Source organism: Crotalus tigris, unplaced genomic scaffold (assembly GCF_016545835.1).
Source record: "Crotalus tigris isolate CLP2741 ecotype Arizona unplaced genomic scaffold, ASM1654583v1 scf7180000018829.1913635, whole genome shotgun sequence".
In the NCBI taxonomy this organism is placed as follows: domain Eukaryota; kingdom Metazoa; phylum Chordata; class Lepidosauria; order Squamata; family Viperidae; genus Crotalus; species Crotalus tigris.
In genome coordinates, this window is record NW_024097219.1 from 366,388 (window position 1) to 379,907 (window position 13,520).

At 42.9% G+C, this 13,520-nt stretch overlaps 1 protein-coding gene across 5 annotated transcripts in view; it reads right to left on the reverse strand.

Annotated features, from left to right (window-relative positions):
* Positions 1-13,520, reverse strand: part of RNF44 (ring finger protein 44) — a 78,539-nt gene that overhangs the window by 10,875 nt on the left and 54,144 nt on the right. For 3 of the 5 annotated variants that reach the window (XM_039356736.1, XM_039356737.1, XM_039356738.1), the window contains 5 exons: positions 8,808-8,986; positions 7,843-8,065; positions 4,907-5,074; positions 2,376-2,549; positions 477-641 (listed from right to left, as the gene is read on the reverse strand). In XM_039356736.1, coding sequence (XP_039212670.1) covers positions 477-641; positions 2,376-2,549; positions 4,907-5,074; positions 7,843-8,065; positions 8,808-8,911 — 834 coding nt within the window. In that variant the 5' untranslated portion in view covers positions 8,912-8,986. Of the gene's footprint in view, positions 1-476; positions 642-2,375; positions 2,550-4,906; positions 5,075-7,842; positions 8,066-8,807; positions 8,987-13,520 lie in introns of those variants that run through there. The other 2 variants (XM_039356741.1, XM_039356739.1) reach the window with 2 other exon arrangements.

Genomic DNA, 13,520 nt, shown 5'->3' on the forward strand with positions numbered 1-13,520 from the left:
GGAGGGCCCAGGCTCTTCATCAAACCGTAAGTCTTGTAATTCATCAGAGCCTCCCTCTGACCCTGATGGCCCTTCAAATGCCTCCTCCACCTCCTCCTCAGATTCCCCAGACTCAGCTGTTGGGAACACAGGCTGGCACGGAATCACAACAACGCCCACCCAGTCAGCCACGCCCCCCAGCCCCCCCAAGAGCAACCACAATGCTGATGTGGCCCTCAATGAAATTGAGTTTGACTCCCCTGCTCTATTGCATCAACTGCCTTTTCTAGCCCCGACTTTATTCTGACAAGGGGAAATACTTTCAGGTCTAAAGCTGAGCCTCCCTTAGATCTGCCTATCCATCTGCATCTTCTAAATCCTTCTATGATGGCTCTTGGTGGACAAACAAAAGGGGTGGTTGTTTTTTTTTTAAGACATCCTCTTCTATCTGGCTCAGAGGCCACAAAGAACAGCTTTTTCTTTAGCATGGCACTTACCACTCCAAACGACAGTTCTGGGTGAAGTGGGTCGTGTGTGTGTGGAAGATACAATGGTACAGAGGGAGACAAGGCAGGAGTATGATGGGAAGGAGAATATGAGAAGCCCCCCATTGAGTGCTGTTCACCCCGAAGCTCCACCTCGTTTTCTATCCTCTGAAGTGGCTGTGGGAAGAGAACATACATTCTGCATTGGCAACTGCTCCCCAATATGTCTGAAGAGCGAGAAGCAACTAGAACTGGAACCAAAAGATGACAATGGTGCTAGCTCTTGCATACCATCAATAAGATAATTTACCATTTACTCTACCTACACAAGATTAATTTGTTGAACTAATATATAAAATCAGGGAAGAAGCCATTTAAGCCACCAAGTCTAACTCTCTACTCAGGAACCTTTTCCTAAAATTCAAGTGGAATGGATTTTCTTGTAATGTAAATCTATTATTCCATGTGCTGTACTCTGGAATGAGAGGGAGCAGGTCTTGATCCCCCCCCTCCATTTTTCCTACTCCCCCCTTGCTCAACTAAATTTTACCCAATGGTCACAAGTAACGAGCCAAAAACAGCTGATTCTTTTATGCCTTCCGTGTTATCTGCAGGAAAAAGGTAGCAAAAAAGGACCAAACTGCACCTTGTCTGTTCTGTAAGGATTGACCACTGTATTCCATAGGACCTGCTTTCTTCCCTGAAGGCTCACAGCTTCTTTCTGCAGTTAAGATCTGAAAGCCGCTTCTGAGTTGCAGGATGAAAAATACCTTCTAAATCTTCTTTTTATTCTTGGCCGACTCCTTTGATTATCTTCCTTAGGGAAGAAGGCTTATTCTGTGAGCTTCTAGTGTCTTTTTCATCTTTCTAATTAACCAAAGTATGGCTACTCACTGCTCCAATCATCTCACATTTTCTTCATGCTTTGCTTCAAGTTTCTCTCTCGTTCTTTCTTTCTTTTTCTTCTTTCTTTCTTTCTTTCTTTCTTTCTTTCTTTCTTTCTTTCTTTCTTTCTTTCTCTCTTTCCTTTCATTCTTTCTCTTTCTCTCTCTCTTCTCCCCCCCCCCTCTAGATTTATACGGCCATCCAATACACGAGGGATTCTGGGCAATTTACATTTCAAAGGAATTAATTATTAAAACGTAATATGAAAATAATAATAAAACTGGACCATAAAATACAGTATCATTAATAACAATAAGAACAGAAGAAAGAAGCTAAGGAGCACATATCTTATTCAATGGTCTAACAATACATAGGCTGATCCTATGTCTGGTCCAAGGCTTGGGGGGAAGAACCAGGCTTTTAGGGTCTTGTGGGAGTACATAAAGGCAGAGGCCATTAAAGCTTCTGATGTTCCAGAAGTGCAAAAACTAAAGACACAATGCTGGACCCCAGTAGCAACACTATTTCGTGGAAGGGACCCAAAGCATTTCCACTCTGCTAGATCTCGCAGGTAAGCAAAGGCAACTGGAGCCAGGCAGTTCCCCAAGTATCCCTGCCTTGTGCCACAAAGAGCTTTACAGATAACAACACATTGAATTGCATCAAAAAGCTCTTAGGGAGTCGGTGTAATTTTCAAAGCATGCTGTGGTTTGGGTACACTGAGGTGTTTCCATAATTATTTGTGCTTCTGCATTCTGAAACAATTTCAACTTTTGGTTTTAAAGAGTAGCCAGCCCCATGTCAAGGACTCTGCAGTCCTTTAGACAACAAATGACTATGATGTAAGTGACCATGTGCAAGCTTCTTCTTGTATGCTACAAGATACTTCCTTTGAAGAGTCATTCCAAGATTTTAGGAAATCAGTAGATGGTATGCTTACAAGTTTCTGCACAACAATAGATGCCAGAGTAGGGAAATAGAGTACAAATACTTCTGATCAAATTTATGCCATCTCGAGAAACTTACCATGCGAGGATGTTGTGGCTGGAGAGGGACAAATTGGCCGAGGGCTGTCATATGTGGAGGCTGGTGTGGTGGCACAGGTGGTGGAGGGTGCAGGATATAATGATCACTGGAAATGAGTGGTGGGAATGTTTGATAAGAGACATGGAGTTGCTGCATGGCACAGGCCTGGATCAGCTATAAGATGAAAACAGAAAGACAGTGTCTTCAAAAGAAAACTACTTTCAGTGCATTTAGGATCAACATGTCTACCTGAAAAACAACTGACCTCAGCCTGGCAATAAAAAGGGAAGAATCCATTTGGCAGCAAAATTCCATCTCCAAAGACCAGCAAGGGCCTAAAGGCCTTTAAATGGAAATCGAGTTATTTATTCTCTCCAATAGAACAGAATATATATGTAACTCAGAGTTGAACTGTGGAGTTCTTGATACACTCCGAGTCTGACTGCTTGCTTGCAGATGATTCATTACACAACTAGGTAACATCATCAATGCAAGCATGGCATTTCTTCCAGGTTTTATGTACAGTAGCTTGTCTTGTCAGTTTGATGGGGGTGTTGTTTTCTTTTTGGAGTTCCTTGATTATTGTTCTGTGCTTATTTCTCTGATGTTAGTCCCTGCTTACCTGGGTGCTAGTTGCTGGAAAGGCATGTCCTGGTCTTTTTGGTTCCTCTTTAGCTTTTTTCTATAGGTAGCCCCTGACTTACAACCATTCTTTTAACAACAGTGTGGAATTATAGTAGCCTTGGTGGTTCATGACTGTTGCAAAATGTTGCCCCAATCCCCCCACATAATCACATCTTCACAATCTGAGTGCTTGGCAACCTGTTCACACTTACAGTTGGTTGCCAAGTACCCCACAATCGTATGAATATCATTTGCGATCTTCTCTGCTGATTTCCCCAGAAAGTAAATGGGGAAGCCAGAGGGGAAGATTGCAAGCTGCTGCTTCCTGCCATGATGACTCCTTCTTCTTTCAGGAGGCTAGCTGAAAGAGCTATCTGCTAAAGGAGCTCATCTTACACTGTATATTATATATGCCTCTTGGTTTTTTTTTCTTTTGGGGCTACTTGATCTTTTGCTTATTTAAGATGTCTTGGAAGGCTTTGCTTGATTTCTTTAGTTGGTTTAACTGGATTCCACAGAGAAAATTAGGAACAGACATCCTCAAAATCCAGTTCTATCCATGAAGGTCATGACCAACATCTTGATTTGCACCCAGAAGCCAGTACAGTTCACAAAGTAATGATGAAGTAATGGTGTATCATGGTGGTACCAAGGCATGCACATAGCTACCTGCAGAGCCAAATTCTGGACTAGCTGCAGCTTCTATGTGCTCTTCACTCTACAGATGTAGAGTGTTTTGCAATTATCCAATGGGAAGTGACTAAGACCCAACTGACTGAGCAGAACCTCCCATTCCAGGAGCAGGCACAACTGGTGCACAAAATGAATTTGAGAAAAAATTCTACTGGCAGTGGCTATCACCCCAGCCACCTTTTCTTCCTCCCAAAAGTGAAGTTGGAATCTTCCTCCCAAAGGGGAACTTGGAAACTCAACATGAATTATTCAGTATTACTGGGTCGAGTAATGGTTCTTGAGTAGCTGGGTTGGGAGAACCACAGGTTCCTTAAATACAAACAAGACCACCCCTTCATTCAAAGATGAGTTAACCACCACCTCCTGGATAATCATAACCATACAAAAGGACATGGATAGAATATCAAGGTGACTGAATTTACAATTCCAAGGACTCTGTATAATTCTTCAGGTTAACAGGCTCAAAGCTTTCCCAGGTAGCACGTGATCAAGCCTCAGTCAACATAACCAAAGTTTTGTTTGGCAACTTAATCTGTCAGATGCCTTGAATACTCCTCACAGTGGCCCTGCCTTTAGGATGGTCTGGATCATGATGAACAGGGCTGCTGGCTAGCTATCTGCAGATGCACTAAGAGCAGAAAAACAATTACATGTTGCTGCTCCTATGGTCACAAGGTAATCAATCCTTTATAAACTCTTATCCAGATTCTATCAGATATATCTTGTTTTTATGTTTTCAATAGTGCTATGGATACCTGTTCTGTCATTTCATCTCCTGCAACTCCTTTGAAAAACCAGAGGGCATCACAGGATCTACAAGCAGTGAGGGGACGTATAGATGCAACCCAATCTATGGTCAGCATTGTACTCTTATACCAAGCAGTGACCAAGATCTGTCTATGCATCATAGAGCCTCAGGAACCCCAAACTCCCTCTGCATCAGGAAACAGTCATGGAAAACTTCAAAGCAACTAGAATGTGATCAGACTATGGCAGGGATCTGATTTGACCATTCGGATCATATTGCCAGTGTCCCAAGATGAAAATTAGACTAAGCATGTGACTTTTTCTATACGTCAGGCCCTTAATTATTTGGGTTAAGTCCATAGTTGTCATGAACCCCCATCCCATGTCCAAACAAGTATTGGTAATTCACACCAGGTCATCCTCTCATCCATAATTATTTCCTGCTCTTCTTAAGCCAAAGGACTCACAGGCGGTGGGAGGCAGCAGAGTGGATAGTGCTGTCCACTGAACATCACTGAGCATGCTGGGAGCTGCTGCGCACTGCAGCCAGGTATGTGCTGGCCAGCGTGAATGGGGAAGCCTTGTGTTGTTACTGTGGTCACCGTGTAGGAGAGAGGGACAGCTCCCTGATGCACCTGGAAGGGAAGGTGAGATAAAGCATAATCAAATCACATCCAAAGTATTTTATACTTCCCCACTCATCTTTTTAATATATGACAGAACAGACCTGATACTAAGCAATAATAAAAAAGGAAGTGCTAGTCATATGCAAACTATAAAAGGAAGTGATTTCAAACCAGCACAAACACCAGAGAATAAAGATGAAGCATTAGGGATAAGAAATCAAAGGCATATAAACCTGGTGATACAAGTTTCAGATAACCACAACACAGAATCATAAATAATTTGAGTGTTCATGATCCAAAAATTGCAATTGTTAATGGGAAAAACTCTCTTGAGATATATTCCCAGATTGTCATGGTTATATTTCTGAGTCTAAACCACCACTACCCAGCTTTCTCTGGTAAACAACAATCCAGTTTTTTCTCTATTTGTAAATTGTATATCCTGCATTTTCACTATTCTTTAACAAACTAAAGCAGGGGTAGACAACCTTGGCTCTTTTATGACTCGTGGACTGCAACTCCCAGAATTCCTGAGCCAGCCATAAAGTATCCTAATAACAATCCATCTCCAGGATGCTTTGTTGCCTTTCCCGAAAGCAGTACTTTTAAACTTTATTTCATATATATTGCTTAGATAGTTGCTTACTCGGTTTCCTTTTATGTATAAACAATACCCATGAAAGGTTTATATTTCAGACACACAAGGCTCAAAAGCAAACAGCAGCACAACCTGGAATCACTCTTCTCTTTTTCTTGAAAACATTTTCCCATGTTATTCCATTAGTTTAACAAGTTTTTATGCTGGAGCATTAAAATATGCTATTGGCCTAGAGATTCAGGCCGCTAGAGAAACAATCTCTATTTTTTAAAAAAATTGTTTGATGTTGGGTATTTAATGTAGCTAATCCAGTGTACAACAACTGTATGCTGCCAACTTGCTGAAAAATGATGCCAGTCAGCCAAGAGACTAATCAGTACCAGTCAACACATTTCTGGTAGCAAGGCCAGAAACATATTTGTGTGAAAGAAATTTAGTCTATAGAATATCGGAGCAGAAATGAAAAGCACAAAGTTCATCAGATGCAGTTGCTGGATTACAGCTTCCATAATTGTTGGCTGCCATGGAAGTGTCTGAAGTCCAGCAATATCTGCAAACCAATGGATTCTTAAGAGACCTACCCTCCTGCTATCTGCAAGGACTATTTGATGCTGTCTTACCAAGGGAAGGAGAAGAAAGATTAACTGGGCAGAAGCCTAGCTGGAAAGTCAAAAGTCAAGTGCTTGGACCTGCTGGAAGTTTCAGAGTTCCAGGAGCAGCTGTGTACACGTTGTCATAGGAACAGCATTCCCACAATTATAGCAGTCACATAGGTGCAGATTCACTGCTCAAAGAACACAGATTTTAAAAGGCCCGAAAGGCTTTTCCCATAATGTCTGCATGCCTCAGATACTGAATGCACGTGACACTGATTATGGGTCCACTCCCTCCACTCTGACTGCTTCAGCTTTTATAAAAAAAATATGCTGGGTTCTGATGCTTATCTTTAAAAAGTGTAAACAATGCCTTCAGCCTGAAATGGATTTCTGGCATCACATTTTAAATCCCTACAATATTACATGAAACAATGTAATAAAAATGAGAGGAAAAAAACTATTTAATCACCCTTACCGTATATTCCGGCGTATAAGACAACTTTTGAGAGCGTTGAAACAGCCTCCGAACTCGGGGGTCGTCTTATACGCCGAGTCGTCTTATACGCCGGAAATAAGGTAGTTTCTGGCGTATAAGACGACTTTCTAGTCACGCGACTCGGCGTCGATCATCTTATACGCCGGAAATACCAATAGTTTCTGGCGTATAAGACGACTTTCTAGGCATGCGACTCGGCGTCGATCATCTTATACGTCGGAAATAAGGAAGTTTCCAGCGTATAAGACGACTTTCTAGGCATGCAACTCGGCGTCGATCGTCTTGCAACTTGGCATTGATCGTCTTGCGACCCGGCGTCGAACTCGGGGGTCGTCTTATACGCTGGGTTGCCCTATATGCCGGAATATACGGTACCATTATAGGCTACCTGGCAAACATCCAAAGAATTATAAAGTGTTTGTATATTCCTCTTTTTGCGAAGAAAAATTCAATCTCAAGGGCTAGAAAATTTTGACCTCACAATGGTCCTAATAGCCGATACAGAAACTTGCATTGCTTTTTGTATTCCATCACTAGCAGCAAAAAGGGGAAATTCTGTAAATGAAATCAGGAAAATGCACCTCAGGGTTTCAAGCAGAAGTGCTTCCCAACCAAAAGTTGTGAATCTTTTAACTGAAGTTACTAAGGAATCAGCTTAGATTGTTACCGTACAAAAGCATGCTCTTTCCTATGACGTTACAAGTTCTCTCATCATCTGCAAGTAAAACAGCCAGGCAACTAAACAGCATGTGCTGTACTTATGAGCAGTTTTATGTCCCCCACGTGGTCCTGCACTGCCCTTCTTTCAGTCAGAAACTGGATCCAATAACTGCTCTATCTTAAACAGATTCGCACTTTCAGTTATACAGCCTTTCACAGGCAAAAGCTTTCAAAGGATGCTCAGCCTTGGCTATCTCCAACCACAACGTTTGCCTTTTCAATGTATAAGAACCGTTTATTCTTCCTGGTTTTACTATCCTTGGCCAACACAGATTCTTCCAAATGTTAGCCAACGTTTCTATGGTAGGCGGGACAATATCCCAGCCATAGGTTTCTAAGTGTATTTAGGACACAACATGCACCTTACCTGGTCATGGAGATCCACCATGAATGGATGCTGGTGGGATGTGTGTGCCGCTGGGTGAAGCATTCGTGGTGGCGTGGTGGCCAGAACATACGCTGGGTGCTCATCTACAGAGACTTGTGGCTGTGGCTGCTGGAAAAAAGCCGGGTGCAAGTAGTTCTCATCCTGGGCTAGGAGGGTTTGTAGAGGTCGCTCACGTCGGCCCCAGTGGTGCCGGAAAGGAGGGCTGTGGTGCCAATTGCGGGGAGAGAAATATAGAGGGGTGACCCTAGGGGCTGGCCACTTATCTGTGCTGACCTCTTAGCTATGAATACAACAATTTTTAATGGCAAGGTTAGGTCAACAAAGTGATATTATGTGGGGTGGAGTCAGGTCTAGCTGCTCATGAAGCAAATTAGGCCATAAATGCAATTAGTGCATTTGAATACCCTGATTCTGCAGCATAACTGCCAGCATTCTGCTATGTGTCAGTCCTTCACTCTGCAGAGAGAAAATGCCAGCAGAAGAAAGGCACAAAGCTCTGCAACCTCAACTCAGTTTCACAAATAATCTTCTTGACATGATGATATTCTAAGCCACCGGGCAAAATCCTCTCATTATTTAGAAGCAGATATGGTCATCAAACACAAGCTTACTATGAATGGTTAATTTCCAACCATTTCTGATATCTATCCCACATCAATAGTAACATGACTGCAGCAACTTGTGCATAAAGTTTATAAAAAATTTCTTGCTGAAAATGTGTAAAGATTTTCACCAAGAAACTGAACAAGTGCTATATTGGCTTTGATAGAGAAGGCAGTCACAGCAGGTGAGAGTTCCTAGTTGACCCGAGAAACTGGAGAGAGGAAGAGGTGGACCTGCTTAATACTAACATGGGGGATGGTGACTGAATGCCCTGAAGCCCATAGGGAGAATGCTGGTCAGGCATGGATTATCAACATTACTTAAAAGATGAAGCACTCTACCTTCTCCTGAGGTGTGCTGGACTGCCACAGCTCTCCCCTGGGAATTGTTGCTGGTCAAATGGGACAGGAGGCCACCTATTCACTGCCAGTTCCCATGGTCGCATTGGGGATGTTCACAAGGCAAAAGGTGATGCTGGATCTCACACTCCAAACGCAGATCCACACTGGTACTTTGGGATCTGCAAAAAGTGATGAAACGGCTATTGAACACAAGCTCTGTAACAAAAAGAGTTTTAAGTTTTAAATCAGAACAGCCTCTGGAAGAGTTATGCTAGAAGGACACCGCTGGCAGGCTGCAACACAACAGCAGGTGGTGAAAAAATCCCCACATTTTCAGTGATAGACACTCTTCATGTTACATAGTCTCCACTTAGAAGAGAAGATTACAGAAGTCATGCCCTAAGAGAGAAGTATAATTCAATAGCCACAGGATGGAAGATAGGCTGAGTCCTAGATTGCATAATTCATTAACACAGTTTTGACTGACATTTTTTACTGCATATTTTATATACAATTATCAAGCTGGCCAATGGTCATTTGGAATGATTATTTTGGAGAGAAGAAAAATGACCCAACAAAACAATTCATAGATCAAATCTGACCGTACAATGAAATTAGCGAAGGAAGTCATAGAAGTCCTGCAATGATAAACATAAACATGGCTATTATTAATTCCAACACCATCTGGATTAGGTATATATTAGTAAGATACACCCAGTCTCATTTTAAAAACTTAAGAATATATTAACATTTTCATGTCATTACCCAGCAGTCAGCTTTTGAGGAAGGTTGCCTATGATACAGGGGGTAGTAAACAGTAATATTAGGATCTTCTTTAAAAACCACTCAAATTAGATACCATTACAGCTGCTAGCAGTGAATGCTACAGTTTAACCATGCACTGTGTAAGAAGAAACCCATTTAATCTTGTGACTCCTGAATTATTCTGCATTTATTCACTGGGTGACCTCACTTTCTAGCACTGACATCAAAAGATTGAGAATGAGTTGCTATAGACCAGCGGTTCTCAACCTGTGGGTCGCAGCCCTTTTGGGGGTCGCACGAGCCTTTCACAGCGGTCGCCTAAAACCATTGGAAAACACATATTTCCGATGGTCTTAGGCAGGGCTTGTCAACCGCCTTCTCTCCCTCCCCCTCCTCTACTCCACCTCGTTTGTGGAAAATATGCTGCTTGGCGGCAGTCTGCACGAACTCTACCAAATGTGCCCTGCATGAAGAGCGCAGGCGCAGAGCAAGGCCCCGCCCTCCCCAGAGACTCACTGTGCAGCAACCAGTTTGACTTCTTCTCGTGCACGCAGGTCAGTGAAGGGGAGGCCGCCGCAGCACCCAACTCCTGCGCCCGTCAGCTGGTGACCCCCCAACTTGCACCAGCTGACACAAGAGGGAGGGAAGGGACTCTTCCTCTTCTCCTAAGCTTCAAAGTATGATCGGCTTCCCAAGGGCGCCACAATCCTCACAAAAGCAGGGGAGGGGGGAGAAGCAAAGAGGGCGAGAAAGCTCGTGGCGGGCTCGAAGGAGCACCTGTCAGCGTTGGTGACGAGAAATTCCCCACAAACCCAGGGAAGGGGTAGAGAAAAGGAGCCCCCTTTGGGAGGAAACCGCCACCTTCTTCTCCTTGGCTTTGCACTCTTCTGTTCCTCGGCAGCCGGGCTGCCAAGCCTCTGCTGGCTGGAACTTCCTTTCCTTCCCTCCCTCTTGGTCTCTTCCTCCTTCCCTCCCTCTCCCATTGTTCCTTCCTTCCTTCCTTCCTTCCTCCTACCTCCCTCTTTGTCCCTCCTTCCCTCCCTCTTTCCCCTTGTCCCTTCGGTCCTTCCTTCCTTCCCTCTTGTCCAGGCTCGGGGCAAGCCTCTACAGCTGATCCGCACTTCTGCAGCTGTAGCTGCTATCCTTGGCTCCTGCCCAGCAAACTTGCTCGCTAGAAAACAAGCCACTTGCTAATTTAGCAGAAGCGCAAATCAGCTGTAGCCCAGCGCTGATCCTGGAGCTTCTGCTAACTTAGCAAGCGGCATGTCTTTCGGCAAAGCTGAGCAAGTGAGCTGGGTGGAGCTCTCTTCTGTCTCTGCCTGTGCACAGGCAGGTTTGCTGGCAGCAAAGCCCCCAGCCATGCTGGCAGCCTATCCCCCTCCCCTTGTCCCTTCCTGGGCATGGAGGGGGGGAAGAAGGAAGGGACGAAGAGGGAGGGAAGTAAGGAACAATGAGAGAGGGAAGGAAGGAAGGAACAATGGAAGGGAGGGAAGGAAGGAAGGGACAAAGAGGGAAGGAAGGAAGGGACAAAGGGAGAGAGGGAGGGAAGGAGGAAGAGACTAAGAGAGAGGGGAGGGAAAGGAAGGAAAGAAGAAAGGAAGGGACAATGGAAGAGGGAGGGAAGGAGGAAGAGATTAAGAAGGAGGTGAAGGAAAGAAGGAAGGAAGGGACAATGGGAGAGGGAGGGAAGGAAGAAGAGACAAAGGAGGTGAAAGAAAGGAAGGAAAGAAGGGACAATGGGAGAGAAGGAGGAAAGGAGGAAGAGACTAAGGGAAGTGAAGGAAAGGAAGAAAAGAAGGAAGGAAGGGACAAGGGGAGGGAAGAAAGGCAGGCACCCACCCCAGTCCCATCCCAGAGACCCACAGACTCCCCTCCACAGGCACTCTGCAACCTGAGTGATCAGCTGGCCACGCCCCCGGCCATTGATCACGTGACCCTGGGACACTGTGGATGTCATAAGTATGAATCAGTTGGCAAGCATCGGAATGTAAATCACATGACCCTGGGGATGCTGCAACAATCATGTGTGAAAAATGATCATAATTTGCTTTTTCAGTGCTGTTGTAACTTCTAACAGTCACTAAGCAAATTGTAAGTCGAGGACTACCTATACTTTCCCATTTTTTTCCTTTTTTTTTGGTCAAGTTTTTGATACCCCCTGGCCAGCTGGATGGGGGTTGGGGGTCACCACAACATGAGGAACTGTATTAAAGGGTCGCGGCATTAGGAAGGTTGAGAACCACTGCTATAGACTTTCCTCAGAGGAGATGGTCCTCATCTTAATAAGTAATAATCCTTACTAAATTATTTACCTTTTTTGCACCTTTTCATAATGTGTGGTGATCAGAACCATGTACAATATTCCAACTGTAGACTTATTCAAGATTTGTGCAAGAACATTATTATATTGGCAGTTTTACTTTGAATTTAATGATTCCAACCATAAAATTTGCCTGGTTTTTTTTATACAGCATCTGCATATAGGGTTGATATTTTCCTTAAGCTATTCCTCATGACTCCAAAATCTCTTTCTGGCCAGTAACTACCTCTTCAGACTTCGTCACGTTAAGGTAGGTATAGGTGAAACTTGGATCTTTTATGTCAGCATGCATCACTTTCCATTTGTTCATCCTGAAACACATTTGCTATTTTGAAGCCCATTCACACAATTAGAAGAAGACTTTAGGAACTCTTCTCAATCCCCTGCTTTTTTGGTATCATAAGCCAAGCTGGTGAGTTCATAATTTAATCCTCCACTTGAGATATTTTAGACACAAGTTAAAAAAAAAACAGGTCCAAACATGAATCCCACTTTGCACATCTTGCCAGTATGAGAATTATCTGTAATCTTATTTCCTTTTTTCCCCCCGTAGCTAGTTGCCACTCTATGAGAACACCTATCCTCTTATGACAGCTATCCTCAGGGGTTTTGGTGAGAGAATTTTTGTTCATCATTGGATTTCTGAAAGTCCAAGTATGCGGTATCTATCATAAAGGTGATATGCTTTCTGATACTCTCCCAAAAGGTTAGAATGTTCATAAGAAAACATCTTTGTAGAAGCCAAGGTAGTTTTCTGCTATGTATTTGCCTATTTTTCTCTAGCATTTTCAACCATTTCCTACAAATGAGATATTAACCTGGAGAGCCAATCTGGTGTAGTAGTTAAAAAGCAACAGCCTAGAAATAGGAAGACTATGAGATCTAGTCCCACCTTACATACAAAGTCAGCTGGATGACCATGAGCACTCATAGCCTTTCAGCCCTAGAGGCAAGAACAATGCAAAACTCTGAAAAATCTTGCCAAGAGAATTACAAGGACTTCTTCAGACAATCACCAGGTGTCAACACTGACTTGAAGGCATACACACAGAGATTTTAATCTAACTGGCTCATATTTCCTTTATTGCTCCTCAACTCTTTTTTTAAAACAAGAATAAATTTCTAGGCCTGATTTTCCTAATAGAAAAATAGAAAAGCCATGAATATCTGTCCTATATTCTCAACAGTAAAAACAGAAACAATTTGTTCAGTTTTGCTAGTGTTCTACTTTCATTCAGTCCATCTTTAACATGTCCATAGTCCAACCTCTCAGCTGTTTCCTATTTTGAATACAGTTCTTTTTTTAAAAAAATAATGTATGGTTTAATACCATTTGCCATATGTTCTTGTGCGTTTTGGAATTTGTATCAACTGCTCCTATGGCTTTTGGCAAAGTTTATGCTTCTTCTTATTCCAATTTGAGCAAGACTTCAAATTTTTGAATGGAGTTCATGTTCTTTCAATAGCATTGCTAATCGCATTATAGTGCTTACTTGGACTTTATAGTTTTTTTCTGAACATAGGTAGGTAGATAGATATACATGTATATATGTATAATCTATCCATTTATGTCTATGTATATCCATAATATATATGTATATATTCCAACTATGTGTTTATTTTTCTAA